This window comes from Tachyglossus aculeatus, chromosome X1 (genome assembly GCF_015852505.1).
Source record: "Tachyglossus aculeatus isolate mTacAcu1 chromosome X1, mTacAcu1.pri, whole genome shotgun sequence".
NCBI lineage: Eukaryota > Metazoa > Chordata > Mammalia > Monotremata > Tachyglossidae > Tachyglossus > Tachyglossus aculeatus.
In genome coordinates, this window is record NC_052101.1 from 49268894 (window position 1) to 49295677 (window position 26784).

The 26784-nt window shown below is 52.7% G+C and overlaps 1 protein-coding gene across 1 annotated transcript in view; it reads left to right on the forward strand.

Moving 5' to 3' along the window:
- Positions 1-23861, forward strand: part of JADE2 (jade family PHD finger 2) — a 132939-nt gene extending 109078 nt beyond the window's left edge. Inside the window, 4 exon segments of the mRNA XM_038739863.1 lie at positions 5967-6084; positions 14956-15084; positions 20436-21007; positions 21009-23861. Of these exon segments, the coding sequence (XP_038595791.1) occupies positions 5967-6084; positions 14956-15084; positions 20436-21007; positions 21009-21284 (1095 nt within the window). The 3' untranslated portion in view covers positions 21285-23861.
- The last annotated feature ends 2923 nt before the right edge of the window (positions 23862-26784 follow it).

The following is a 26784-nucleotide window of genomic DNA, read 5'->3' on the forward strand; positions in this document are numbered from 1 at the left end:
AAGAGCCAGAAAAGGCGGGCCTCCTCCCCACCTCCCACGCCTGTTTCTCCCCGGAGCTAGGCACATTTCCTCCGCCTTCCAGTGAGCAGGGTCTGGTCAGCCCCTTGGGCAGATGGGCAGGCGCCTCGGCACCTCCTGATCCCTGCTCACTGGCCCTTGAGAAGGTTGGCACTGCCCGGAGGCAGTATGGCTTAGCGGAAAGAGCTCAGGGCTGAGCAACAGGAAACTTGGGTTCTTGTCCCTCTCTCCCCTTTGTGCTCTCACCTCCTGGCGGGTTTTCTCCCGTGGTATGACTCTCTGGGCAAATCCCAGGGAATTTCCCAAGGGAAGAGGGCCACTTTCCGTGCTCCACCTCCTTCCTGATGGGCATTGTAAGCTTCCAGTTCAACGCGGTGGTGTTAAAAGAGTGAAGTGTAGGAAATCACTGAGGTGAGGTAGGAGGGAGAGAGCAGATCTACTACCTGAAAGCCGATGGTCAGGAGCTTTGGTTTCACATGGAGGTGGATGGACAACCATTGGAGGTTTTTGAGGAACAGGGAGACTTGCACAGAACAGTGTTTTAGAAAAAAGACACGGGACAGTGTTATATAGACTGGAGTAGACTGGACTGTTTGCAGAGAGGTCAGTGAGGAGGCTGACACAGTAGTCAAGACGGGATATGATAAGTGGTTGGACAAGCGTCATACTTTGGTTGGAGAGGAAGGGATGGATTTTGAAAAGGTTGTAAAGAGAGAACCAACAAGATCTGGTAACTGGCTGAGTGTGCGGATTGAAGTAGGTAGGTGATAAGTCAAGGATATAGGAGAACATCAAGCCCTGTGCTAAGCACTTGGACACATACAAGACCGGACACTGTCCCATCCAGGGCTCACAGACTAAGAAAGGAGAACAGCTGTTTTAGCCCCATTTTACAGATGAAGAAACTGAGGCTCCGGAGCAGTTAAGAGCTTTCCTGTGGTCAGTGGCAAAGCTGGGATGAGAACCCATGTGTCCCGACTCCCAGTCCTAAGCTCTTTCCAGTAGACCACACTGTCTGCACCCCACCTGGCCCCCAGGGAAAGGGAAGAGCACAATAAGTGCTCGCTGTCAGGATACACTAAACGCCATTAGCGTCTCCCCGTTTTATGGTTTTCATAGATATTTATGGACTTGGCCCCAAGGATCAGCCTCAGAGTCGGTCCAGGCCAGCCCTCCATGTGGACTTGCTCAAGGCTGACTCTTCCCCCTGCCTCCTCCCCTGCCCTCCGCCATCACACACACACACACAGACACACCACCATCACCATCAAAAATGGCCCAAGCTGGAAATCCATACAGGACACCTGTCAGCGCACATCACCTGACAACCGGTAAGCGCTGTGTACAGTGCTTTCCCCAAAATAAGCGCTCTATCATTACAATTGAATGAACAAACGGCCATCTTCCCGGCTGTCGGGGAAGTTTGCTTGAAGTTTCCATGAGCATAGGAATGTCTCAGTTTAATGGGATAGGTGGGCATTGGACCATTTTCCTTCTAAACGCCTTGAGGGCAGAAATCATGTCTACCAACTCTTTTGAACGCTTCCAAGCATTACCTCATCTGTAAAGTGTACAGATGTACAGTGTACAAGATGTACAGATGTACAAGAAAGGTCCTTGGATTCCTATGTGTTTTTCCCATTTCTCCTCGGGACTAGAGACGCTATAACAGAGAAGCAGCATGGCCTAGTGCAAAGAAAACTGGCCTGGAGTCAGAGGACTTGGGTTTTAACCCCAACTCCTCCTCCTGTCTGTTGTGTGACCTTGAGTAAGTCCCTTAACTTCTCTATGCCTTAGTTACCTCATCTGTAAAGTGTACAGATGTACAGTGCTCTACACACAGTAAATGTTCAATAAATACCACTGATTGAAAAGAGCTTGGGAGTCAGAGGTCATGGGTTCTAATCCCAGTTCCAGCACTTGTCAGCTGTGTGACTTTGCGTCAGTCACTTCACTTCTCTGTGCCTCAGTTACCTCATCTGTAAAATGGGAATTAGGACTGTGAGTCCCACGTGGGACAACCTGATTACCTTGTGTCTACCAGTACTTAGAACAGTGCTTGGCACATAGTAAGCACTTAACAAATACCATAATGATAGTAATAGTACTTAATTATTAATATTAATAATAGCTATTATGATTATTATGACAGGAGGTGTTGGTGGAAGTCCCGGGGAGATGGCGGCTCCCTTCTCCATGAGCCAGAGTCATAGAGGCTGGGACAAACGTGCTGAATGACGATGCCTAGACCGAGCCCGGGCCTGGCCAGCAGGCTCCCACGGAGGCCCGCAGTGAAGTGGCCTTCACCTAGGGGCAAAGAGAAGGGAACGTTGCTCTCATGTCAATGAACTGGGCTCCATTTCTTCAGCAGGGCCTGGCAGGATGCTCTCAGGGGAGTAGAAAATTTCTTTAAAGTGTGGGCTGGAGAGGTGCAGCGTTTCCTAATGGATAGAACGCTGGCCTAGGAGTCAGAAGGTCATGGGTTCTAATTCCGGCTCTGCCACTTGTCTGCTTTGTGACCTTGGGCAAGGCTTTTCAGTTCTCTGTACTTCAGTTACCTCATCTGTAAAATGGAGATTAAGACTGTAAGCCTAATTTGCTTATATAGTTTGCTTATATTCCCCTCCAGCACTTAGAACGGTGCCTGGCACATTATAAGCGCTTAGCAAATACCATAATTATTATTATTACTGCTACTGGGGAGGGGAGAGGCTGATGCAGTAGTCTAGCTGGGATACGATAAGGGCTTGGACCAGGTTGGTTGCCATTTGGGCAGGGAGGTCGGAGCCCCTTAACCATAAGGCTTTTGCCCCTGAGCTGCAAGGAGCTGACTATCCACCTATAGTAGCTTGGGGACCAGGAAGGAGGCCGGTCACGGGATTCCAGCTCTGACTCTCTGGCCCTGGATCTGATGCCGAGCAGGCGGGGCCGGGCCGGCCCGGAGTGACGGGACAGAGTGCGGCCCCAGGAGACCCCAGGAATGGAATTCGAGCGCTTGAGAAATGGCTGTCGGGCTAGGGCTCTGTCTCAGCCGCTTCTGTTTGCCAAGTAGAAACCATTCCTTGGGAGAAAGAGGCTGGGCGGGCTGGGAGCTCTAACCGGGGATCCACAGCCTACACCCAAACGTGGAGAAAGGTCCTTGGATTCCTGTGTGTTTTTCCCATTTCTCCTCGGGACTAGAGACGCTATAACAGAGAAGCAGCATGGCCTAGTGCAAAGAAAACTGGCCTGGAGTCAGAGGACTTGGGTTCTAACCCCAACTCCTCCTCCTGTCTGTTGTGTGACCTTGAGTAAGTCCCTTAACTTCTCTATGCCTTAGTTACCTCATCTGTAAAATGAGAATAAAACCGTGAGCCCCTTGTGGGGACATGGACTGTGTCCAACCTAATTGTTTTGTATTTACCCCAGTGCTTTACTGAGGAACATAGTACAGTGTCTGGCACATAGTACCATACAGGTACCATTAAAAAAAAAGTTGGTAGACATATTCCATGACCACAAGGAGTTTACAGTCCATCAGTGGTTTTGATTGAGCACCCAGTGAGTGCCCAGCATTGAACCAAGTTCTTGAAAATACTACAGTAGAAGCAAGACATGCCTTTCTCTGATTTCAAGGAACAAATGCTGTAGTGGGGAAGACTTTCCCAAATGGCTTACAAACAGCGGGAGCAGGAGGGTAGAACAGGGAATAATCAGACTCTATCAGGATAAAATAGTTAGGTCAATGGAAAAGGTGCCGTGAAGTAGCGTAAAAAAGTGTTTCTGCTTTTGTCACCTCTCTACTTTCCTTCTATGATCAGTCAGGCAGGGGCATATGCTGCGTGCTGAACAGGTGCTGAACACTGCACTAAACGTTTGGGAGAGGGACACAAGGTCCCCACTTTCATAGAGCTTCCGGTCTAATGGTGGGCATGGACAGACACAAATGAATTGCAGCCGATGGGAGCAGGAGGGAGAACCAGGAAAAAATAGTGAGGCTCCGCCCTCTGACTTCCAAGAGTCCACATGTGGCTCGAGGTTAGAGCCCATTCCTGATCCAGAACCATCGGTGGCCCCCTGCGGCTATCTCCGCTCCCCACCGAAGGGCACATTGTGAGCTGCGAGCTTCTCATGAGGATAAATACCGTGGTTCACAGATGATCCCGCTCCCGAGGCCGGAATCAATCAATCAGTGGTGTTTATTGAGCAGTTACCATGTACAGAGCACTGCTCTAAGCCCTTGGGAAAGTACAGTACAACAGAGTTAGTGGACACAGTACATGCCCATAATAAATCAGCCTCGAGCCATTCACCAGTGAGGCGAGTTTGGTGTTTCCTTGCCTTTCTGCAAGGGTTCTGCAGTTCTTGGAGGTCCGTCCCCCGCTGCTCATGGCGGGCCTCTTGGGAACCACACAGCAAGGCACAGACATTAGGCCCAGAATCACATTTTAGAACAGGAACGTGTCCAGGATCACATCCCTGGTCGGTCATTGGTCTGTCCCGATTCCCCCAGGGCTGCGGCTCTATTCCTCTCGGATCTAGTGCTTTCAATCAATGGTGATTATTGAGCTTTTACCCTGTGCAGAGCACTGAGTACAGTACAACAGAGTTGGTGGACACATTCCCCGCCCTAAAGAAGCTTGCAGTCTAGAGGCTTTTTTAACTCAGTGGTGTCTTGCAGGGGGCCGGGGGAAGGGAATCTCTTCTAACTGCTGAGCCCCCTTAGGCCCCCTCAAAAGCACTGGATAAATGTGGATTGTTCTTGTCCTGGGATTAAGTCTGATGACCCCTGAAGGCCTGTTCCAGCCTCAGGAAGGAAATCTCTTTTTTGTGTCATGGCTGTAGTAGTAGTAGAAGTGCTATAAATTGAGCACCTACTGAGTGCGGTGCACCATCCTAAGCGCTTGGGAGAGGCACAGTAGAAACACAAGTCAGGGTCCCCTGAGTTAGCAATGTATTGTGTGCCCTCGTGGAGACAGTGACAGTTGCTAGACCTGTTCGGGGCGATCAGACCCCCCCAGAGGGCTTCTTTGGGAGCAGATTTTAAGGTTGGACTTGGAGTCGCAGAAATGGGAACGTATTAAGAGAAAAGTGAAGTTTGAATTCTCCCGGGCTTTAAGAAAGTGTGGTTGGCGTTGAGGGAACGGGAGATGCTGTCCCCTCTTAACCGGGTGACCGTCGAGCCTCTCTGTGCCCTACCCGTATGTCCACCCATCCGAGCAGCCCAGGTAGGTACAAGGTAGGAGGGGTGCCCATTGTACGGATCAGGCGGCTGAGTCCCAGAAAGCAACAGGGAGTTGACTTCACAGGCTGTCTAGAATCGGGACCAAGTTGAGAGCTAGTTCCAGGACTCTTGCCACCCTGTCACCTGCTCTGATGCCTCAGTACGACCTCCTCCCTTTCCCAAGGACTCCAAGTTGAGGATCGACATGGCCTAGTGGAAAACACAGACCCGGGAGGCAGAGGACCTGGGTTCTGATCCCAGCTCTACTGCGTGTCTGCTGTGACCTTGGGCAAGTCACTTAATAACCTCTCTGTGCCTCAGGTACCTCATCTGTGAAATGGTGATTAAGACTGTAAGGCCCACATTGACATGGACTGTGTCCAACCTGAATACCTTATGTCCACCCCAGTGCTTCGTACAGTGCCTGGCGCATAGTAGAGTGCTTTGCTCACAGTAAACACTCAATAAATACGATTCAATGATTAGTAAGCACTTAACAAATGCTATTTTTTTAAAAAAGAAGAGTCGTCCCCAAATCCACCAAGGGCTGGCTAGATCCTGGTAGCGAGAAGTTGAGGAAACTGAGTCTCTTTTCCCCACTGACCGTGGGGCCCAGTGTCAGGGGCTGGTGAGATGACCCCATTTTGTGAGCCCTCGATTTTCAGCTCCCCCCGTCCCCGGGGCTCCCAGGAGCACTGTGCAGAGTTCTTGTGTAAGGCAGAAAATCTTTCTTATGTTTCCTCAGGTTAGGAATCTGTGCTACATGGTGACCAGGAGAGAGAAAATGAAACACTCCATCTGCAAACTTCAGGAGCAAATATTCCACCTTCAGATGAAACTTATTGAAAAGGATCTTTCTCGAGGTAGGAGCCTTTTCCCGAACTTCTGCGGAGGGCAGGAGATGGTGGGAGGAGCCCGGGTCTGGGAGAGAGCTAGGGCCCTCCGTGTCTCCAGCACCAGTTCTGCTCCAATTTCTTTCCCTGGATCAGGCCGGGGGGCCTGGGGAGCACCTTCAGCTGGGCGCAGAGGAGGAGGGTGGGAGGAGGCAGCACGCAGCTGCCATCCTGCCCCTGGAAAAGACTAGGGACAGCTCTGCTCAGATTGCCCTTGCCACCCCTTCTCCGTTCAGCCAGCGTCCACGACGAGATACCCCTGGCTAGGGCAGGAGTAGCCAGTCCAGACTGCTGGCTTGGCAGCTAAGTGCCCAGGCTGTCGTGGAGAGGTGGGAGGTGCTGGAGGTGGGGTGATCTTCTGCCTCCACCCCCTCCTGTCCACCTGGCAGTCACCATTGCGGGTATCAGTCAGCAGCATTATCCCATTGGCAACGAGCCTCCAGCTCCACAGAGTGTCAGAGGGTCCCACAGCCGACCCTTCCCAGTTAGGGTGAGGGCACCCTTTAAGAGGACGGATGTTCGGAACAGCGGGAGGGCTGCGGGTGAAGGATGTTTGTCTCCTAGGGGCAGGCTGAGAGGCAGGGTCCTGTTTGGGGGAAGAAATCTGATTGAAAAGAGCCCCTATAGAACCCCTCCTCCTACGGAAAACTGAACAAGAAGGAATACTGACACCTCCTCCAGCCCCCAACCAAGGCGCCCTGGTCACCCTCCCACCCTCGGTCCTCAAAGACACAGGTCCCCATCTCTTACACCACATGGTAGAGAGAAAGGCAGTGACATTGGCAGTGCTTACAGCGAGAGCCCAGACCATGACCACGATTGGGAGCGGTTGTGGGCAAGTGTGTGGGCTTGGGTGATGATCACTGAAGTGGGCAAGGCAGCAGTCTTCTTTTGTCCCCGGTCCAGTTATTATTCTGATGGTATTGATCGAGTGCTTACTATGTGCCGAGCACTGTGCGAAGCCCTGGGATGGTTGCAGGAAAAAGTCCCTGTCCCACATGGGGCTCACGGTCTAAGTAAGAACTAGGGAGAGCGGATATATCTTGTCCCGATTTTACAGATGGGCATAAGCTCGTTGTAGCCAGGGACTATGTCTACCAACTCTCGTATTGTACCCTCCCAAGTGCTCAGTATGGTGCTCCTCACTCAATAAATATGATTGATTGATTGATTGTTGAGGAAACTGCGGTCCAGAGAAGCAATGTGGCCTAGTGGAAAGAGTATGGGTCTAGGAATCAGAGGACCTGGGTTCGAATCCTACCTCTGTTGTGTGTCTGCTATATGTCCTTGGTCAAGTTACCTAACTTCTGTGCCTCAGTTTCTTCATCTGTAAAAATTGGAATAAAATTCCTGTTTCTCTTCCTCCTTAGACTGTGAGCCCTATGTAGGGCAGGGACTGTGTCCAATCTCCTTATATTGTAACAACCCCAACCTTTGGTACAATGCTTGGCCCTTAGTAAATGTTCAGAAACACTAGTAATTGTAGTAGTAGTACTAAGGGTGTCTGACTTGCCTAACCCTAAGCAGGGCTGTAACTAAAACCCCGAGGTCTTCTAATTCCGTGGTCTTTCTACTTGGCCGCACTGTTGAAAGATTTCTGGAGGCGGTCCAGCCCGGCCTGTATCCCATCTGAGCACTCGGTGGGAATATTTGTCATAGTCGAACCTGATGAAGTGACACGGCCCTATCAGGCCACTCAGTTCGGGAACCGCAGCCCAGCGTGTTTTCCGGCACTTGCTCTCTCCGAGGTCGGCCTGCCAGATGGGGGAGAGCGGGGAGGTGGATTTATGATGGTTTTATCCGTATGCATTATTTACCCTTCCACTTTACTGGTAATTCTGAGGCCTCCACCTGCCAGGTAGAGTTTACTCAGATTTAGGGTGTTGGGCCCCTGGGAATTGGGGGTGACAGATTAAAGGAGAGCAGGTAGGAGGGGAGTATGAGACAACGTTCTATGCAGAGCAGCACTTCCTTAAAATCTCCTCAGGAGAGTAGCTTTGTACATTCCCTCAAAGATGTCAGTCATTCAGTCAGTCAGTCAGTGCAGTAAAATTGTGTACCTACTGTGTACAGAGCACTATATTGGGAGCCTTTTTGGGGCAGAGCACTGTGCTGGAAGTGTGGCTGTGTGCGGGGCACTTGTGCTGTCGCCTGCTGCGTGTGTGGAGGGCTGTAAAAGGACCAAAAAAAGGCTCAGAGGAATGGATTCCAGCAGTAGTGTGCAGATTCCCTCACCTCTCTTGTCCCTGCCTCCGGGCGTGTTGGTGCTGGATCGCGGGATGCAGCTAGCGTGGGACCAAGTGCCCAAGAATGGCTTTTTATATCGTTTTCGTTTTTGTGCCAGATCAATCGATGGTATTTATTAAGCACTGTACTAAAGCCCAGCCTGCACCCTCCGCTCCTGTGCCGCTAATCTCCTCACCGTGCCTCGTTCTCGTCTGTCCCGCCGTCAACCCCCGACCCACGTCATCCCCCTGGCCTGGAATGCCCTCCCTCTGCCCATCCGCCAAGCTAGCTCTCTTCCTCCCTTCAAGGCCCTACTGAGAGCTCACCTCCTCCAGGAGGCCTTCCCAGACTGAGCCCCCTCCTTCCTCTCCCCCTCGTCCCCCTCTCCACTCCCCCGTCTTACCTCCTTCCCTTCCCTACAGCACCTGTATATATGTATATATGTTTGTACATATTTATTACTCTATTTATTTTACTTGTCCATATCTATTCTATTTATTTTATTTTGTTAATATGTTTGGTTTTGTTCTCTGTCTCCCCCTTCTCTAGACTGTGAACCCACTGTTGGGTAGGGACTGTCTCTATATGTTGCCAACTTGTACTTCCCAAGCGCTTAGTACAGTGCTCTGCATACAGTAAGCGCTCAATAAATACGATTGATTGATTGATTAAACACTTGAGAGAGAACAGTACAACCGAGTTGGCAGACATGATCCCTGCCCCCAGTGAGCTTACAGTGTAGAGGAAGAGACAGATGATATAAATAAGTCATTTGTTACATATGATACCATTTAAAGTTATGTCAACAAGAGGCAGCGTGGCCTAGTTGCAAAAGCATGGGCTTGGGAGTCAGAGGATGTGGGTTCTAATCTGGGCTCTGCCACTTGTCTGCTGTGTGACCTTGGACCAGTCACTTAACTTCTGTGCCTTAGTTACCTCATCTGTAAGATGAGGATTAAGACAGTGAGCCTCATGTGGGACAGGGACTGTGTTCACCCTGATTACCTTGTATCTACCCTGGTGCTTAGAAAAGTGTATATCACATAGTAAGCGCTTAACAAATACTATTGTTATTATTATCCACCTAAGTGGGGTTGAGGGAAGGGTGAATATCAGATGCCCAGTTTGCAGATCCGAGCTCATTAGCCGCTGCAGAAAGGGAGGGAGAAGAGGACTTTATCAGGGAAGGCCTCTTGGAAGAGGTGTGACATTGGTAATGCTTTGAAGGTGGAGAGAGTGGTGGTCTGGTATATTTGGAGAGGGAGGGAGTCCCAGGCTAGGGGGAAGATGTGGGAAAGGGGTCGGCGGGGAGTTAAACAAGATTGGGGCACCGTGAGTGCTAAAGAAGCTAAATGTGCGGGCTGGACTGTAGCAGGTCAGGGAGGTGAGGTAGGATGGGGTGAGTTGATTGAGTGCTTTGAAGTCGATCCGATGGTAAAGAGTTTCTGTTTGATGCGGAGGTAGATGGGCATCCATTGGAGGTTCTTGAGTGGAGAGTCATGCACTGAACATTTCTGTAGATAAATGATCCGAGCAGCAGAGTGAAGCATGAACTGGAGTGGGGAGAGAAAGCGGACCGGGAGGTCAGTGAAGGAGGCAGGTGCAGTAGTCAACATGGGATAGGATAAGTGCTTGGATCAGCATGGTGGCAGTTTGGATGGAGAGGAAATGGCGGATTTTAGCAATGTTGTGAAGATAGAACTGACAGGATTCGGTGACAGATTGAATATGTGGGTGGAATGAGAGAGATGAGTCGAGGACAATGCCAAGGTTACAGGCTTGTGAGATAGGGAGGGTAACGGTATCATTTACAGTCATGGAAGACACAGGGAAGACAGGGTTTGGGTGGGAAGCTAAGGAGTTCTGTTTTTGCCATGTGTAGTTTGAGGTGTCAATGTGACGTCCAGGCGGAGATGTCCTTAAGGCAGGAGGTGCATGATGGCAGGGAAGGATAGAGATCAGGGCTGGAGATGAAAATAATAATAATAATAGTATTAAGCGCTTACTACATGCCAAACACTGTTCTAAGCTCTGGGGGAGATACAAGGTAATCAGGTTGTCCCACGTGGGGCTCACAGTCTCAATCCCCATTTTACAGATGAGGGAACTGAGGCACAGAGAAGTTAAGCGACTTGCCCAAAGTCACATAGCTGACAAGTGGCAGAACCGGGATTAGAACCCATGACCTCTGACTCCCAAGCCCGTGCTTTTTCCACTGAGCCACGCTGCTTCTCTGTGGGAATCATCTGCATAGAGATGGTAGTGGAAGCTATGGGAGAGAATGAGTTCTCCAAGGGAATGGGTGTAGATGGAAAAAAGAAGGGGACCCAGAACTGAACCTTGAGAGCCCCCCCACCACTGTCAGAGAAAGGGAGGCAGAAGAGGAGCCAGCAAAAGAGCCTGAAAAGGAAAGGTCAGAGAGCTAGGAGGAGAACCAAGAGAGGACAGTGTCAGTGAAGCCAAGATGAGATAAAGTTTCAAGAAAACTTGAAAAGGGGATGGTCTACAGTGGAAAAGGAAGTGGTCTACAGGGTCAAAGGCAGCTGAGAGGTCTGGGAGGATTAGGATAGAGTTGAGGCCATCAGATTTGGCAAGAAGGTCATCGGTTACCTTAGAGAGGGCTGTTTCTGTAGAGTGAAGGGGGTGGAAGCCAGATTCGAGAGGATCAAGGAGAGAATTGGAGGAGAGGAAGTGGAAACAGCAGGTGTAAACAATTCTCAAGAAGTTTGAAGTGGAATGTTAAGAGGGAGATGAGGCGATAGCTGGAGGAAGCCTTTTTTTTAGGATAGGGGTTTCTTAAGTATGATTGAAAGCAGTGGGAAAGAAGCCATTTGAAAGTGAATAGTTGAAGATGGGAGTCAAGGAGGGAAGATGGGAGGGGGCGAGTGTTTTAGAAAGATATGAAGGGATGGGGTCAAAAGCCCAGGTGGAGGAGGGAGATGTAGAGAGGCCTTGAAAGAGCTCTTCTTGAGTAACTACAAGGAATATAGGGAGAGTTAAAAGGGGCGGCAGAGGAAGAGAGGATTGGAGAGGAGCAGGGGAGATTTTAGGGAGATCACACCTGACGGTGTCAATTTTGTAGATGAAGTATGTTGACAGGTTATTAGGGGAAAGAGACGATGGGGGCTGGGGGGACAGGAGGTTTGAGGAAGGAGGTAAATGTCTGGAATAGCTGATAGGGGCAGTGGATATGGGAGTGAATTAGGAAAGAGAAGTATTGTTGTTGGGCAGAGGAGAGGGCAGAATTGAAGCAGGTAAGAATGAATTTAGGTGGACAAGATCAGAGATTTCCCCCAACAGTGCTCCACAGCTCGGGCACAGGAGCAGAAGCAGACTATGGATGTGATCCAGGGTTATGGGTTAGTGGTGCGAGATTGGCGGAGAAACAGGGGAGCGAGGGAGTTGAGTTCAGTGGGGAGGGCAGTGTTGAGGGTGGTGCTTGCCGGGTGATCAGATTGAGGCTCAGAGAGGTGAAGTGGCTGGGTTGGAGGGGAATGATAGGAGGGAGATGGGGTGATAAGTAAAAGGAACTTGTAGGGTCAAGGGAAGGTTTTTTTAGGATAGGAGATATATAAGCATATTTGAAAGCAGTGAGAAAGAAGCTGTGGGAAAGTGATTGGTGGAAGATGGCAGTCAGAGAAGGAGGAAGGGAAGGACGGGACTGGCCATCCATCCTGTGCCCATTCTCTGGGCCACCCGGCCAGCCTGAGGAGTTGGAGACATGGAGAGGTGGAGGCAGTCAGTGCAGGGGTTATGCAGCAGGAGGGGTTCAGTCTAATCAATCAATCCATGCTACTTATTGAGTGCTTCCCATGTGCAGAGCACTGTAATAAGTACTTGGGAGAGTACCGTGGAGTAGAGGTTTCAGTCCATCCTAACCCACCCATCCTGCACTCCCATGCCCACCCTACCACTCTGGAATTTTTTTTTTAATGGTATTTGTTGAGCACTATGTACCAGGCACAGTATTAAGTGCTGGGGGAGATGCAAACTAATCAGGATGGGCACAACCCATGTCCCACATGAGGTCCACAGTCTTAATTTACAGAGGAGGTAACTTAGGCAAAGAGAAGTTGAGTGACTTTTCCAAAGTCACACAGCAGACAAGTGGCAGAGCCTGAATTAGAACTCCGATCCTTCTTATTCCCAGGCCTGTGCTGTATTCTCTAGGCCACACCACTTCTGTAATGTAGCTCCGCTCTTCAGAGCATCCTCCCCTGATCCCTGACCCCGTGTGAGGGTCAGTTCCAAGGGCTTAGCCACAGGGGTCCTCCGAACAGTTTGCCCCCAAAGAGTCTGCGAGCTGATTCTCTACCCACCTGATCCCTCAGTGCACAGGAGAAGCCTGGTTTGTTCATTCATTCATTCATTCAATTGTATTTATTGAGCGCTTACTGTGCTCAGAGCACTGTACTAAGCGCTTGGGAAGTACAAGTTGGCAACATATAGAGACGGTCCCTACCCAACAACGGGCTCACGGTCTAGAAGGGGGAGACAGACAACAAAACAAAACATGTGGGCAGGTGTCAAGTCATCAGAATAAATAGAAGTAAAGCTAGATGCACACCATTAACAACATAAATAGAATAGGAAATATGTACAAGTAAAATAAATAGAGTGATAAATCTGTACAAATATATATACAGGTGATGTGGGGAGGGGAAGGAGGTAGGGCAGGGGGGAGGAGGAGAGGAAAAAGGGGGCTCAGTCTGTTCTCATGCTTCTGACACCAGAAGTCCACCCTGCCCAGCCCTCCATCCCTATACACACCCAGACACACATGCACACGCACATATGCGCACGCACCCCCGTCCCACTCCTCACCCCCTCAGTTTGTACGGCAAGTGCCCCATCTCCCTGGTATTTTCAGGAGTTTTGCCATTGGGAAACAGAGCTGTGGAAATGTCCCAGTCCGAGCGCCCCTCTCCTCCAGTGACTCTCCTCTCCTCCTGGCTAGGTGGATGGGTCCTCATAGTTCCCCAAGACCCTAGGGGACACAACCTGGCTTGTTAACCTTTGAGGCTGTCAGCCGGAAGCCTATTTCTCATCCCCATGTATCAGGTGGAAGATGGTGGGATTCCCCGGATTACTGATTCATTACAGTTTCCCATGACTCAGAGAATCCCCATTTGGTTCGCATATATGATGGTGTCCTGTGTCCTGGTGTGGGCCCTTCCTGATTCCCAAACCTGGGGAATCGGCCCCCTTGACACTCCCCTGTTTTATGGCCTGGATTTCACAGCTCCAGGCATCCATCTGAATGCCCGAGGGAAGATTCCCGGTATCGCTGCTTTTGGATCCTGCGCTTTGCCGTGGTTAATCCCATAATGATTGGCAGTTAGTGAGCGAAAACTAGAATGCCCCCAGAAGCTCATCTTGTGTCACAGAGAGGGAGGGCGGGAGCCATAACTGTGTGGAATTCTCACTCCAACCTGGGCCGTGACCTCGCCCCTCTGGGCCTGAGTGGTCTGGAGCGATATCATAATTATGGTACTTTTTAAAGGGTTATTATGTGTTGGGGTCGCTACAAAATGATAAGATGGGACCCGGTCCCTGTTCCACATGGGGTTCACGGTCCGAGAGGACGGTGGGTAAGGAATCTTAGCCCCATTTTACAGATGAAGAAACTGGCCATAGAGATTAAGTGACTTGCTGAAGGTCACACGACTGGCCCCGAACGGAGCTGGGACCAGTTATCGGGTCATCTGACTTCCCCACGCTTGCCCTTTCCTGTAGGCCACAGATCCAGTGGGAAAGTCCCCTCATCGCCCAGTCATCTTCTCCACCCCTGGAACTGCAGGAAGTGTGATTTCAATCAGTGGTACTTATTGAGCACTGCCTATATGCAGAGCACTGTACTGAACGTTTGGAACAGTACAGTGCAACAGACTTAGTAGACATGAGCCCTGCCTACAAGGAGCTTAGAGTCTACAGGGGGAAACAGACCTTAAAATAGATTAGGGATAAGGGAAATAGAGTATAAGGAGGAGTACATAAGTGCTGAGGGTCTGGGCTAGAGTGCTTAAGAGGTACACACCCAAGTGCATAGTTGACACAGAGGGAGGGTAGATAGGGGAAATGAAGCCCTAGTTAGGGAAGGCGTCTTGGAGGAGCTGTGATTTTAGGAGGGTTTTGGAGGTGGGGAGAGTGGTGGTCTGTTGGATATGAAGACGGAGGGAGATCCAGGCCCGAGGGAGAATGAGAAGCAATGTGACGTAATGTATACAGCATAGGCTTGGGAGTCAGAAGGTCACGGGTTTTAATTCCGGCTCCGCCACTTGTCTGTTTTGTGACCTTGGGCAAGTCACTTCATTTCTCTGTGCCTCAGTTACCTCATCTGTAAAATGGGGATTGAGACTGAGAGCACCACGTGGGACAGGGGCTGTGTTGGACCCGATTTGCTTGTATCTACCCCACCGCTTAGTACAGTGCCTGGCACAGAGTTAAGCACTTAACAAATATCATTTAAAAAAAAATGAGATTAAGAGACAGAGTGTGTCCCTCATTACCCCATCCTCCATTGCCCGGCCCCTGGATCCCTACTCGGCATTCCCTACCCTTCCCACTTCTCCTTTGGTAAGCGTCCCCCTCTTCTCCTTTGGTTTGCCAAAACAGAGCGGTCCGGGAAGAGGGCAAAAGGGAAGAAGGGAGACTCCAAAAGGAAAGGAAGAGATGGCCGGAAAAGCAGCCCTGAAAAGGAAGAGAAAGTGAAATCGGGGAGCGAATCGGTCCTGGGACAGCTCGGTAAGATGTTGGCGAGAGCCGGACCTCCAAGCCATGGGCTTTGGGAGAGAGAGGGCGTTTTGGAGAGAGGGAGACTGGGGCCCCTTGCAGGTACGTGGACACACACAGACACAGACACACACACAGACACACACACACACTCTTCAGTCTGTCTGACAGAGCTACACATGCACACATACCCATCTCCTTTCCATCTGCCCAGGAACGATTCTTGTGTGTAGTAGTAATGGTATCTATTGAATGCCAACTGGATGCAATGCACTGTGTGAAGTGCTAGGGAAAGTACCCCAGAAGCCAGAGACAATGTTCCCTGCCCACAAGGAGCTTCCACTCTTTGGGCGGAGCAGACCTAAAAATATTGACAGGCAAGGTGGCTGAATCCAGCCCCCGGGACCCCTGCGCAAAGCCCAACTTCCCCCTTCAAAGAAACCAGGCTGTGTGGCTGTGGTCTCCCCTCTCTCGGGCTCATTTCTGTCCAGAAAAACCACAGCTCCATCGTGGTGCAGTGGATTCAGCACGGGCTTGGGAGTCAGGAGGTCATGGGTTCTAATCCTGACTCTGCCATTTGTCTGCTGTGTGGCATTGGGCAAATCACCTCACTTCTGTGCCTCAGTTACCCCTCCTGTAAAATGGGGATAAAGACTGTGAGCCCCATGCAGACAAGGACTGTGTCCAACCCAATTTGCTGTATCCATCCCAGCGCTTAGTACAGTGCCTGGCACATAGTAAGCGCTTAACAAATGCGACAATAATTATTATTATTAAAGGGACAACCACTCCCTGCTCCTCCCTGAGCTTGGCAAGAAAGGGCTTTTCCCCTTTTCTGTGAGGATTCAGCTTTTTTTTTATGATATTTATTAAGCACTTACTAGGGGTGAAGCACTGAACTAAGCACTGTTGTAGATACACTATAATCAGGATGGACTGTACAAGTGCTGGGGGAGATACAAGATAAACAGTTTGGACACAATCCATGTCCCACTTGGAGCTCACAGTCTTAATCTCCATTTTAAAGATGAGGTAAGAGAGGCCCAGAGAAGTTAAGTGATGTGCCCATGGTGCACAGCAGAGCCAGAGAAGCAGCATGGCCTAGTGGATAGAGCACGGGCCTGAGAGTCAGAAGGACCTGAGTTCTCATCCCAGCTCCGTCACATGTCTGCTCTGTGACCTTGGGCTAATCACTTCACTTCTCTGGGCCTCAGTTACCTCATCTGTAAAATGGAGGTTAAGGCTGTGAGCCCCATGTGGAACAAGGACCGTGTCCAACCTGACTAGCTTGTATCTCCCCCAGCGCTTAGAACAGTGTTTGACTAGTAGTAAACCCTTAACAAATACTATTATTAGTATGACTATTATTAGAACCCAAGTCCTTCTGACTCTGAGGCCCATGTTCTCTCCACTAGGCCACGCTGGCCCAGGCCACCAGGTTGGGCTCACTAGGAGGGGGCCAGGCCTCAGAGGGGACCCTTTTCAGCAGCTCTTTTCTCCTTTCCCATCCCTTCCACAAAGTCGATCCCCGCTGCCCTATCCCAGGCGGCTTTCCAGGTCGGATGTGGCCTTCCCCTCCGTGATCCAAACATTTCCGTGGTTTGTCGTGGGCAGGGAATGTGTCTACCAACTCTGTCATATTGTACTCTCCCTCAAGCTCTTAGTACGGTGCTCTGCACACAGTAAGCACTCAGTAGTTACCACTGATGGTGATTCTCGTGCCCACCTCTGAGGAGAGTGCCACGAGCCCACTGCTAGTCCAGCCGCCCCAGTGGGGTGGGAGGATGGGACCGTGGGCGGGGATGGGAGGGGAAAGCGGCACCAGTGACCCCTGGGATTGAGTGGTGCTTTTATGCTACCGCTGGTCATCACACCCAATCCTCACCACATCCTTGGGAGGTAGGCCGAGGCAGGGACTATTCTCCCCGTTTTACAGATCCTCATCTGCTGCCCACTGAGGTGGAGTGACTTACTCAAGGTCACCCAGCAGGTAAGTGGCGGACCCCGGGCTTGACCCCGGGTGTCCTGCGTCCCAGCCCCGGGCCCCTTCCACCAGGCTCCGCTGAAGTGTTTGTTGGCTCCCTTTGAATCTGGAGGGACCGAGCCAGCACTTCCCCAGGCCCTCCCAGCCCGTCTGTCACTGGGTGTGGGGAAGCTGGTCCCGTTCTGAAAGAATTCTCCCGGCCCGCCTGCCTCCAACTCAGTTGCCTCTCGTCAGTCATCTGCTCTCCGGGTGACAGGTTTTCCCGTTTTCCTTCCCTCCAGCAATGGCTGAGCAGTTTCTGAATTGCCAGGCAGATTTGGTGAGAGAGGAAGATGTTTCTGCCAGCCAACCGGCAGGACATCCGTGGGTGAAGAATTTCCCCCTCCCAGTCAGGTTGAAGGGACGGGGCGGTCTCCCCCACCTTCCAGTCATTCGATAGGCTGATAGCCCCCAAACTTTCAGCAAAGGTGGACATCGGCACCTCTGACCTCCATCCAGTGTCATCCCCCACCCCCCACGGCCTCCTCCTTCTCCTCTAGTCTCTTCAGAAGAAAGGCATTGGGGGAGCGGCTGGCACAGTGCCCTCCTGGGCTCCTGGTATGGCTGGGAGGTCCAGGGAGAGTTCGAAATTGGGACAGACGAGTCTACCAACTGTGTTGTGCTGTACTCTCCCAAGAGCTTAGTTCAGCGCTCTACACATAGTAAATGCTCAATGAGTACTGCCGATTGATTGGTTGGCGATGTTTTGAGCCCTGTGTTCTTCGGGGTTGTGGGAGGCTCGGGTGCCTCCTCAGCTTTCCCTGTGACCCTGGTGGGATTTCATCCACCTTCCCCCGCTGGGTTCTGCCTGGATTTAAACGGGAAATGAGTGAGCGGCAGAACCAGACACACTGCCGGGTGAGTGCTGGGGCGGGCACCTGTGGGAGTCCCTTGCCTGCCATGCTCGGTGGCCAAGGGTGCTGAGTGGAGGCCATCATTTGGGGCCGGTTGGAACAACCCGCTCTGCTGCAGGAGCAGGGAGCTTTAGCACTGGCCAGGGGGCCAGTCCAGTCCCTTCTAAACAAGATAGCCTCCTGAGATTCCCCACAGTTCCGCCCCCGTGGGCCTAGAGACAGCGTGTGGTGTGGAGACCGGGGTCGCTTCAGGTCCATTTAGGGGCTGGGTGGTCACCGAGCACCAGAGCTGCCGTCCAGAGGCCTTCGGGGGGAGTTGGTGCCGACTCCAGGCTTGGACTGGAGGAAGCCAAGCTTCTGTGTCAGCTTTTAGTTTTGGGCCATTTCCTAGAAGGGGGCGGGTCTCTTGGTTTCTAGCTGAGGGCTGCCGGGGTACCACCGGTCAGGCTGGGATTCCTACCCGCGGAGAGGCGTGCAGCCCCGGACCACCCAACGGGGCCCTCTGAGACCCTGCTGACTCACCCATCCTGACCTTAGAACCACCAGGCTCAAGGTGACTGACCACCCATCCCGTGTTAGTCTGGACAGTCCTGGGATTTCAGGGTCTGTCCAGCCACCTGTTTCAGGCCTGGATGTCTCAGCCAGAGGGAAGGACTCACACAGGGAGGGAGAGAGCCTAACCTGAATCTCCCCTCCCCATCCTCCCCCCCTCCCTACTTCCTTCTCCCACAGCCTCCCCCTTCTCCCACCTCTCTTGGCTGGCTCCATCCCGTCCTTCCCCAAACAATGGCCTCCATAATGTCCCCTTAACCTGGCTGACTGTACGAGATCAAAATGGGCTAGGAGGAGGAGAGAAAGAGAGGAAGATTCTCTTGTTTTGTCTCTTTGGCTCCTGGGGCAGGGAGTGGGCAGCGAACCGGGACCCTCCCTGGTAAGCAACACCAGCGACAGATGTGTTTGCCGATCCCAAGGGGGTCAGGGGTCGGGGGTATCTTGGGTCATGTCTGTGACCGAGCAGTGGCCTCTGCCCCCCGGACAGGGAGGAACGCCCCCTCTCACTCTCCTCCTGCCTCTTGTGTGTGAGTTGCGCCAGGACTGGGGTCTGCCATGTGGTGGCCATGACAAGATGCTCCTATCAGGATGCTCCCTTCCGTGCCCCTCTGCCCCCCCTCAACCCCTCAGATCACCTGGTCTGTCCTTGTCAGTCGATCCTGTACTGATAGCACTCCCCCAGGCAGCCAGACTGTAACCCCCACGGGTCCAGATTACCCCAGACCCATTCGCCCTGGCTCTGAGGAAGGGCTGGGTTTTCCCGAGTGCTCAGCCTGGAGGCCTAACAGAACTCATTTCTGGCCAGCTGCCAGGAGATCTGGGAGCCTTGGGGAATGCCTGATGGAAGTCAGGGTATTTACTAAGCTGCTTCCATGTGTGACGCACTGTACTGAGCCCTTGGGAAAGTGAAACCAAAGCAAAGCACCTGTTCCCTGCTGACAAGTACAGTATCCCAGTGGCTGGTGAGACCGAGGCCTTCAGGTGGTGTGTCTCACCCCTCCTCAACCCCACTTCCCCTTCCTTCGACTCAACATTCTACCTCCCTAATCCATTCCCTTTCACCAGCCGGGGGGTCCACTCTTGAATCCAGCGTCTTCGCAGGTTGGGTGACAAGTGGCATATCCCTCCCCACCCCCGCAGCCCTCTCGCCCCCCAAACCTCCCACCCAAGTTTCCTCCACACCGCCCCCCGACCCAGGTTTCCTCCGCCCCCCCCCCACCAGCCCAACTCTGAAGAAAGAACACAGGGGGATACTTGGGTTTGTCATCCCAGGCTGGCTCCGCCACTTGCCTGCTGCATAACCGCGGACAAGTCGCTTAACTTCTCTGGGCCTCGGTTTCCTCCTCTGTTAAATGGGGATTACATATCGGGTCTCCCCCTTGAACCGTGAGCCCTGTAGGGGACGGGGGATGGGGACTGCGTCCGAACAGAAGATCTTGTATAATAACAATAATAATAACAATGATGGCATTTATTGAGCGCTTACTATGTGCAAAGCACTGTTCTAAGCACGGGGGAGGTTACAAGGTGATCAGGTTGTCCCTCGGGGGGCTCACAGTCTTAATCCCCATTTTACAGATGAGGTAACTGAGGCCCAGAGAAGTGAAGTGACTTGCCCAGAGTCACAAAGCTGGCAATTGGCGGAGCCGGGGTTTGAACCCGTGACCTCTGACTCCAAAGCCCGTGCTCTTTCCAGTGAACCACGCTGCTTCTCCCCGGCGCTTAACACAGTGCCTGGCACGTAAGCGAGTGCCTCATGTTGTTCTTCTTCTCTGAGATCGGGGCAGCCGCTGTCTCCTGTGTTTCGGGGGTACCTCCCAGGAGGCTCTCTCGGGGTGAAAGCGAGAGGCGGGGGTGGCGCGGGCGCCACGCGGCAGTTGGTTCAGCCGGCCGGCTACACCAGCCGTCTCTTTACCCTCTCATCTCTCCCGCAGGCCTGTCCACGTCCTTCCCCATCGACGGCACGTTCTTCAACAGCTGGCTGGCCCAGTCGGTGCAGATCACCACCGAGAACCTGGCCAGGAGCGAGTGGTCCCTCAACCGGGGGCACCCCGAAGACAGCACCCCGAGCCTGCTGTCCGAGGAGCTGCTGCAGGACGAAGAGACGCTGCTCAGCTTCATGATGGACCATTCGCTCAAGTCCCCATTCAGGCAGGGAGGCCCCACCAAGAGAGCCAAAAGCAAAACCCGGCTGGGCGGCAAGAAGAAGCCCTCCAGGAACGGACTGAACGCCATCTTCAAGAGCCAGCGGGACGCGGACCCGTGGACTCCGGCCAGGCTCCTGAAGCCCTTCAACAGCAGGGCCGGGAGAGGCCCGGCCGGCCTCCCCTCCGAGGGCCGGGCAGCGGGGGGCGAGCCGAAAAAGGCAGCCAGGAAGGGGTCTTCCCAGCCCCCCGGCCCCCAGGCCGACGACCCGCATGCCTCGGCGGGCTCGGGGAGTGCCCCCGGCGAGGAGGCGGGGCGCCGGGCCCGGCCGGAAGCCAACGGCCTCGCTCACCTGCCCGGCCCCCCCCGGGAGCCCGAAGACGGTCGTGAGGTTCAAACTACCAAAGGAGGGCCGGAGCCCGAGGAAGCCTCCGGGCCAGAAGCCCGAGGGCGGTCACAGGGCTCCGGGCAGTGAGCGGTCCAAGGTCAGCTTGCATCTGGACCCCGAGACCGACGGCTACTTCTCTGACATAGAGATGAGTGACTCCGAGCCGGAATCCGGGGCAGGGCGGGGGCCGAGGGCCCAGGGGGAGCCAGGCAGCGAGGAGGTGGTCCAGAGGAGCGTCTTGGCGTCCTAACTCAGCCAGGTAGCCAACTGTGACAGTTCTCACGAGGCCTCAACCCAGTTACAACTGCCATTTTCAATCCCTGCCCGGTACCACAGAGCAAGGGGGTTTTTTGTAAAGAATGCACACCGCCTCTCGAAGTCAGCACCGTTCTCCTCCTCCACCCCCCTCCCCCCGAACCCCCGTCCGCCGGACCCAAAGCTTCTGCTTCACCGACAGAGATGACAAGCGGCCGCCCCTTCCCGCCCGGCCACGGGTCCTGAGTAAGCGAAACGCAAGCATGAGCGTGAAAGAGCGGTCCCGGGACTCCCCCGAGCCGAGCGGGCTCTCCCGGGACGGAAATAAAGAGGTCTGATCTCGCCGGTATCCATTGTTTCTGCAGGGATGACCGTTTCTATGGGCATTATTTAAGGACACGACGGCCGCCCCGGGCCAGGAGGGGTTGCCTGTCTGGGCCGGGGACAGGTCAGGAGGTCAGAGGCGGGGTCCCCGGGAAAACCACCTGCGCACCCCCTCCCTCGGGGCAAAGCGGAAGAGGCCCGGGGAAGTAAAATGAGCGACATTCAGTAAAACGAATGCACGAATAAATGACAAAGCACAAAAAGCTTATTTGAAGAAAGCACTTAAGAGTCGAGGGAAATGGCCTGCGAAGTCCTGCTGGATCGAAGCCTGTCCGCCGTCTGGCCTTTCTCACCTAGCCCGGTCCGATACACTTCTGGCACCGCAAGCCGCCCATTCTGCCCGGTACGGACCCCGTCCCTATCCCCGGTTCTGGCTCCCGGGAAACCTCAGCCCGGCCCGGCCCCAAGGGTTGGGGAGTCGGGGGTGGGGGCGGTCACTGCCCGTTTGTTTCTAAAGTCACTTTACTCAGGTGAATCAGAGAGCCTTGACCAAAACACTCGGGCCAGGGGGGTCCTGGGTCAGCAGGCGGAGAGGACGTTGGAGAAGGGTGGGCTCAGCCTGGACTTGGTGAAAAATCACATGAAAAACTTGAATGTTGAACCAGCAAGTTGGATCCCTTGCTTGGCCTCTCCCCCGAGCACCGCCCCCTCCCCCCCAGCCCGGGTCGTCCCCAGGGGGTCCCCGGGGCCGGGCACACATCTCCCTGTCCTACAGAACATCGGCCCGTCGCTTCCTCTTTCCTCCTGGGGACGCCGCCTCCTGACCCACCGGGGCACTCCCGGGAGGCTATTTGCCCAAGTGGAAAATCCTGCAGACCCTCCCTCGCTCCCCACCCCTTCTTCCCCCCAAAGCCCCTCCTAAGCCTTAAGCGTCGTTGAGAAGAGCCCACATTCTCGTCCCAACTTCGTCAGGCCAAGTTTCTGTGTTTGCACTTAACCACCCCGCCCCTTCCGTGCTGGCTTCCGAGATCACAGTTGAGTTGTTCTACGCGCTTTCTTGGAGTGGCCCCAGTGTTGATAGCTCAGGGAACAAAACAAACAAAAAAAAATGAATTCAGTGAAACCATGACTTTTTATTTTATTTTTTTTATTTCATTTTTGAAACCTGGGACACTTACTGCAACTGGGGAAACCAGAACTTTCCAACAGGAGCCTTGCCGATGTCAAATGAATCCGCTGAATAATTTTGTGAATGCCAAAGAATATTCTGACAATAACGCAGTGCAGCCAGGAACCGGAAACTCGTCACATGACATGAACAAAAACCGAAAACACCACCACCAACAACAACAAATACAAAACGAGTTATTTAGCAACAGAGGAGTAGAAGTTTGTTCGTCCCGCATCGTCAAGGTGTTCGATCCCAAGCTCTCCGGAGCAAATTCTCTTCGCAGCCGGACCGCGCCCCGCCGTTTTGATTTCTGATGCTTTGCTGCTTCCATACAGGGCTTTCTGGACTCTCCGACTCAAAGGATAAATGGACCATCTCAGTTCGTTTGGACAGTACCGTGAAACCAGCGTGGAAAAGTCCTTATTACAGATAAAAATAAAAATGAGTTTAAAAAAATAATAATATGGCACGCTCAAACCGGTAGAGAGAATGCCTAATCAGAAATGCAGTTAAATCCCGGCTCTAAAACCCCGATCTTTTCCGGAGGGAATCGTGAGGGGTCGGGGGGGCTCTCCTTTGGATCAAATATCTGTGAGGTCTAAGCATCAGAACAACATCAGCCACTAAAAAAGGCAAGTCTCGGTATATTCTGATAATGTTAAATACAGTAATAGGACTTAGTTAATCTTAACTGGCTTGGTAGACTTTTAGTACAGTATTCTAGTATAAGAGTCATAACAATAATCAGTTTGCTGCCTTTTAATGGATCTTGCTTCCGTGTGCTTCAGTTCAACTATGGTTAAAACAGTATCCACCAGTCACTGTACACAGCTTCGTCACCCCCTGCTTTTCCATCTCTTGCCTGCTCAAGTACCAGAGGCTAAAAGGGACGCACACTTAAAGAACAACCAAACTCCCTGGCGACCGGCGGGGGAGTAGGCGGGTCGGGTCACGCTCCGTTCCGGGTGGCTTGGGTTCGGATCGGACGCTCGCCCCGCCACCCACCTCCCGTGGAGGCCGCTGGGTTGTACTGGGCCGGGCTTGGAGGGAGGGAGCCGAGCGGAGCGGGGCTGGAGGCTGTTGGGGGTGGAGGGTGGGGGAGGAGAGAAGGCGATTCGGGTCCCCGGTGAAAGTGTCTTGCTCGAATCCCTCCGGGGTCACTCGGATGCCCCCCAGCCGAGCCGTTCTGGTTGAGTCCGTGGGCACTCGGGGCCCGGGTCCTCAGGAGTGGGGCTTGGGCTAGGAGGTCTTCCTAGCACTGGCTGGTTGAGTTCTGAAAAATACGGCGCCCGCCCTTCCCTCCCTCCCTGTAGCCCCCGGTGCCTCACCTGGGCTCCCTTTGCTTCCTCGCGAGCCCCTTCCCAGGGTCAGTTTGTGGGGTGCTTTGTAAAGGGAGTTCAGACAGGTGGACAGCCTCCCAGAGACCAGATTCCCCTAATCCACCTTCCTTTTTGGCCCTGGGACTCGCAGCTGGAGACATTTCCCTCCCTATTGGCCGTGACCTTCTCTCTGAGTTTCGTTCAGATGTGACTTACCTAGTGCAGGTGTTTCCGACTGAACCCAGACACCTGAACTACTCAGAGCTTGGGTGAATCCCAAGCCAATGCCAAGAGGGAGGTGAGCTGGGGACAGGGACTCTGTCTCTCTCTTTCTCCATCTCTCTCTCTCTCCTCTTTTTTTGCCTCTCCTCTCCCTCTGTCTCTGCTTCACTCTCCTTTCTCTTGCTCTCAGTCTCCTCTCATTTTCTCTCTGACCCTGACTGTCCCTCTCCTCTCCTTTTCTCTCTCTATCTCTCCCTCTCTCTGTCATCCTCCACTCTCCTTATCTCTTTGTGTTTTCCTGTATCTATATATGTATCTCATCTCTTTTTCTCTCTGTCTTTCCCTCTCTCTCTCTCTCTCTCTCTCTCTCTCTCTCTCTCTCTCTCTTTATATATATATATGTCTCTGTCTCTATCTCACTTTTTCTTTTTCACTGTCTCTCTTTCTTTCTCTTCCCCCAGCTCATCACCCAGCTGCCCCATCCTCTGGGCTCTCAAATCTAAGGTGTGAACGTCTCCTGGGGGAAGATGGACTCCCAAGCTGGAGACAATCTGTCTCTGGTTCAGGGCGGGTTCGGCTCAGTAGCATTTTCTGAATCTCAGAAGTGCACCCCGATCCCACTTTGTGGCTCCTTCCCAACCCCACTCTTACCCTGGCCCTCTTCATCACCCCTTTCCTTGACAAACTACTCAAGTTACGAAAGGAAAATGTGCAAGGAACTTATTTTTGTGTACGGTATTGTAAATGAATTTTGAAGTAAAAAGGAGAAAAAAAATAACGGTTTATTTTATTAAGCCAGCGTTATCTGTACGATGACGTACGAACTGCAGGAGTTAACATTTGCACTGCAAAGGGGCATTCGTTTCCTTTGGGAAGCCGCACTCAGATCCGGAGTTGTGTTCGCTGTATCCGCGGATGCCTGCGTTGGCATTGGCGTGCGTTGGGATCCCCACAGAACCTCAGAGACCTGACCATCTCCGGGCAGGGGGCTGCCGTTCCGATTGGCGTGTCCCGGAACCTGTTCCAGTCAAATGCAGTCGGGTGCCTGAAGAAGTGCTCGGCGGCATCGCCCAAATTGTCAAGGGGTCATCTGAAGATTGCCAGGCTCCCTGTAGCCGGTCCAGATGGGCGGCCCAAGTACCCCGCCCTGTGAAATCCACCTCGGAGCCCGGATGATCCGGACGGGAGTCAATGAAGCAGACAATCGGCCTCTCCTCCTCCTTGACCCTGGGCTTTCCCGGCCTCTGGGGGTCGGCTCCAGGAGAACGAAGGTTCCCTTCAAGCACAACGAAGAGCTGACCACTAGGTCAGGGCCCAAGAGACCGGCCCAGGGGTGGGGGTGGCGGACCACCCTCTCTCCCCCTCCCTGCCGGTGTGCCCCCCAGGGTCGGCACCCCCCCACCCCTCCCAGATCGGCCTGTCGCGGGGGGAAAGAGAGGGTGACGGGGGACGGCCTGCCTGCTGTTGCCGGGAGGGCGTTGATTTTGGTTGTTCTTTAAGGACGTTCCACCCACTTTGCTCCATTCGATGCCGGGGTGGGCGGTTACTCTCCGCATCAGTTACAGGAAACCATATGAATGTCACAGGAGGGGAACCTTCTGTTTTCTTTATTTCAAAGAAAGTGATGTGCCATTTGTTAATATAAAAGAGAAATATCGAAAATATATTGAAAAGAGCAATTTTAAATTATTTTTGGCTTATGTTGCGATATTTATTTTCTTGTATTAGAAAGATTCCTTTGTAGAGAAAAAAATGTATTTTTCATTAATGCGAAGACCTACTTCTCCCTTTTGTACATTCCCATGTTGGTGACTCTTAAAGCAATAGAATGTATCAAACTCGTTCAGTGTGACTGTATAATGCATGCTGTTTGTGTGGCCTTGAAATAGCGCTGTCTGCCATTGTTTTCATCACGTTTCGAGTCAGTGTATGCTTAATACACTTGGGGACCATGGGCCTTGCTTACAGAAACCTTTGCATTCCTCAATGTGTTGGCAAATGCAGTCAATAAAGCAATGTTTTGTGTGTACCCGGGTGCTGGGTATTGCGTTGTTTCCCACGCCGTCTTCCCCCAACCTCGATCGAGAGTTCCGTTTAGGCGATGCGTGTGACATTCATTTGTTTCGGTTAAGGTTAGTTAACTGCTAGGGTCCTAATAGTCCGATGCGGAGCGGAGCTGTCTCTTAATAGGCGATGGATTTGCATCCCGCGATGTAAATTAACTGCTAGGAGCTCAGCTGGAAAGTGGACGTCTGTCAGCTCAGGATTTATTGCCGGGGGCTCCGAGAGGGTTCTCTAACCTTTGAAGAGAGCCCGAGAACTGACAGTTCGACCTTCGTTGGCGGCCGTGTGCGCGCAGCGCGTACTCGGGGCTGAGCGCCGTGTGAAGCCCTGGAGCGGAGAGAAGATGATCCCATCGTGCACAGAACTCTGGCCCTCATGGGGCTCACTCGCTGTCT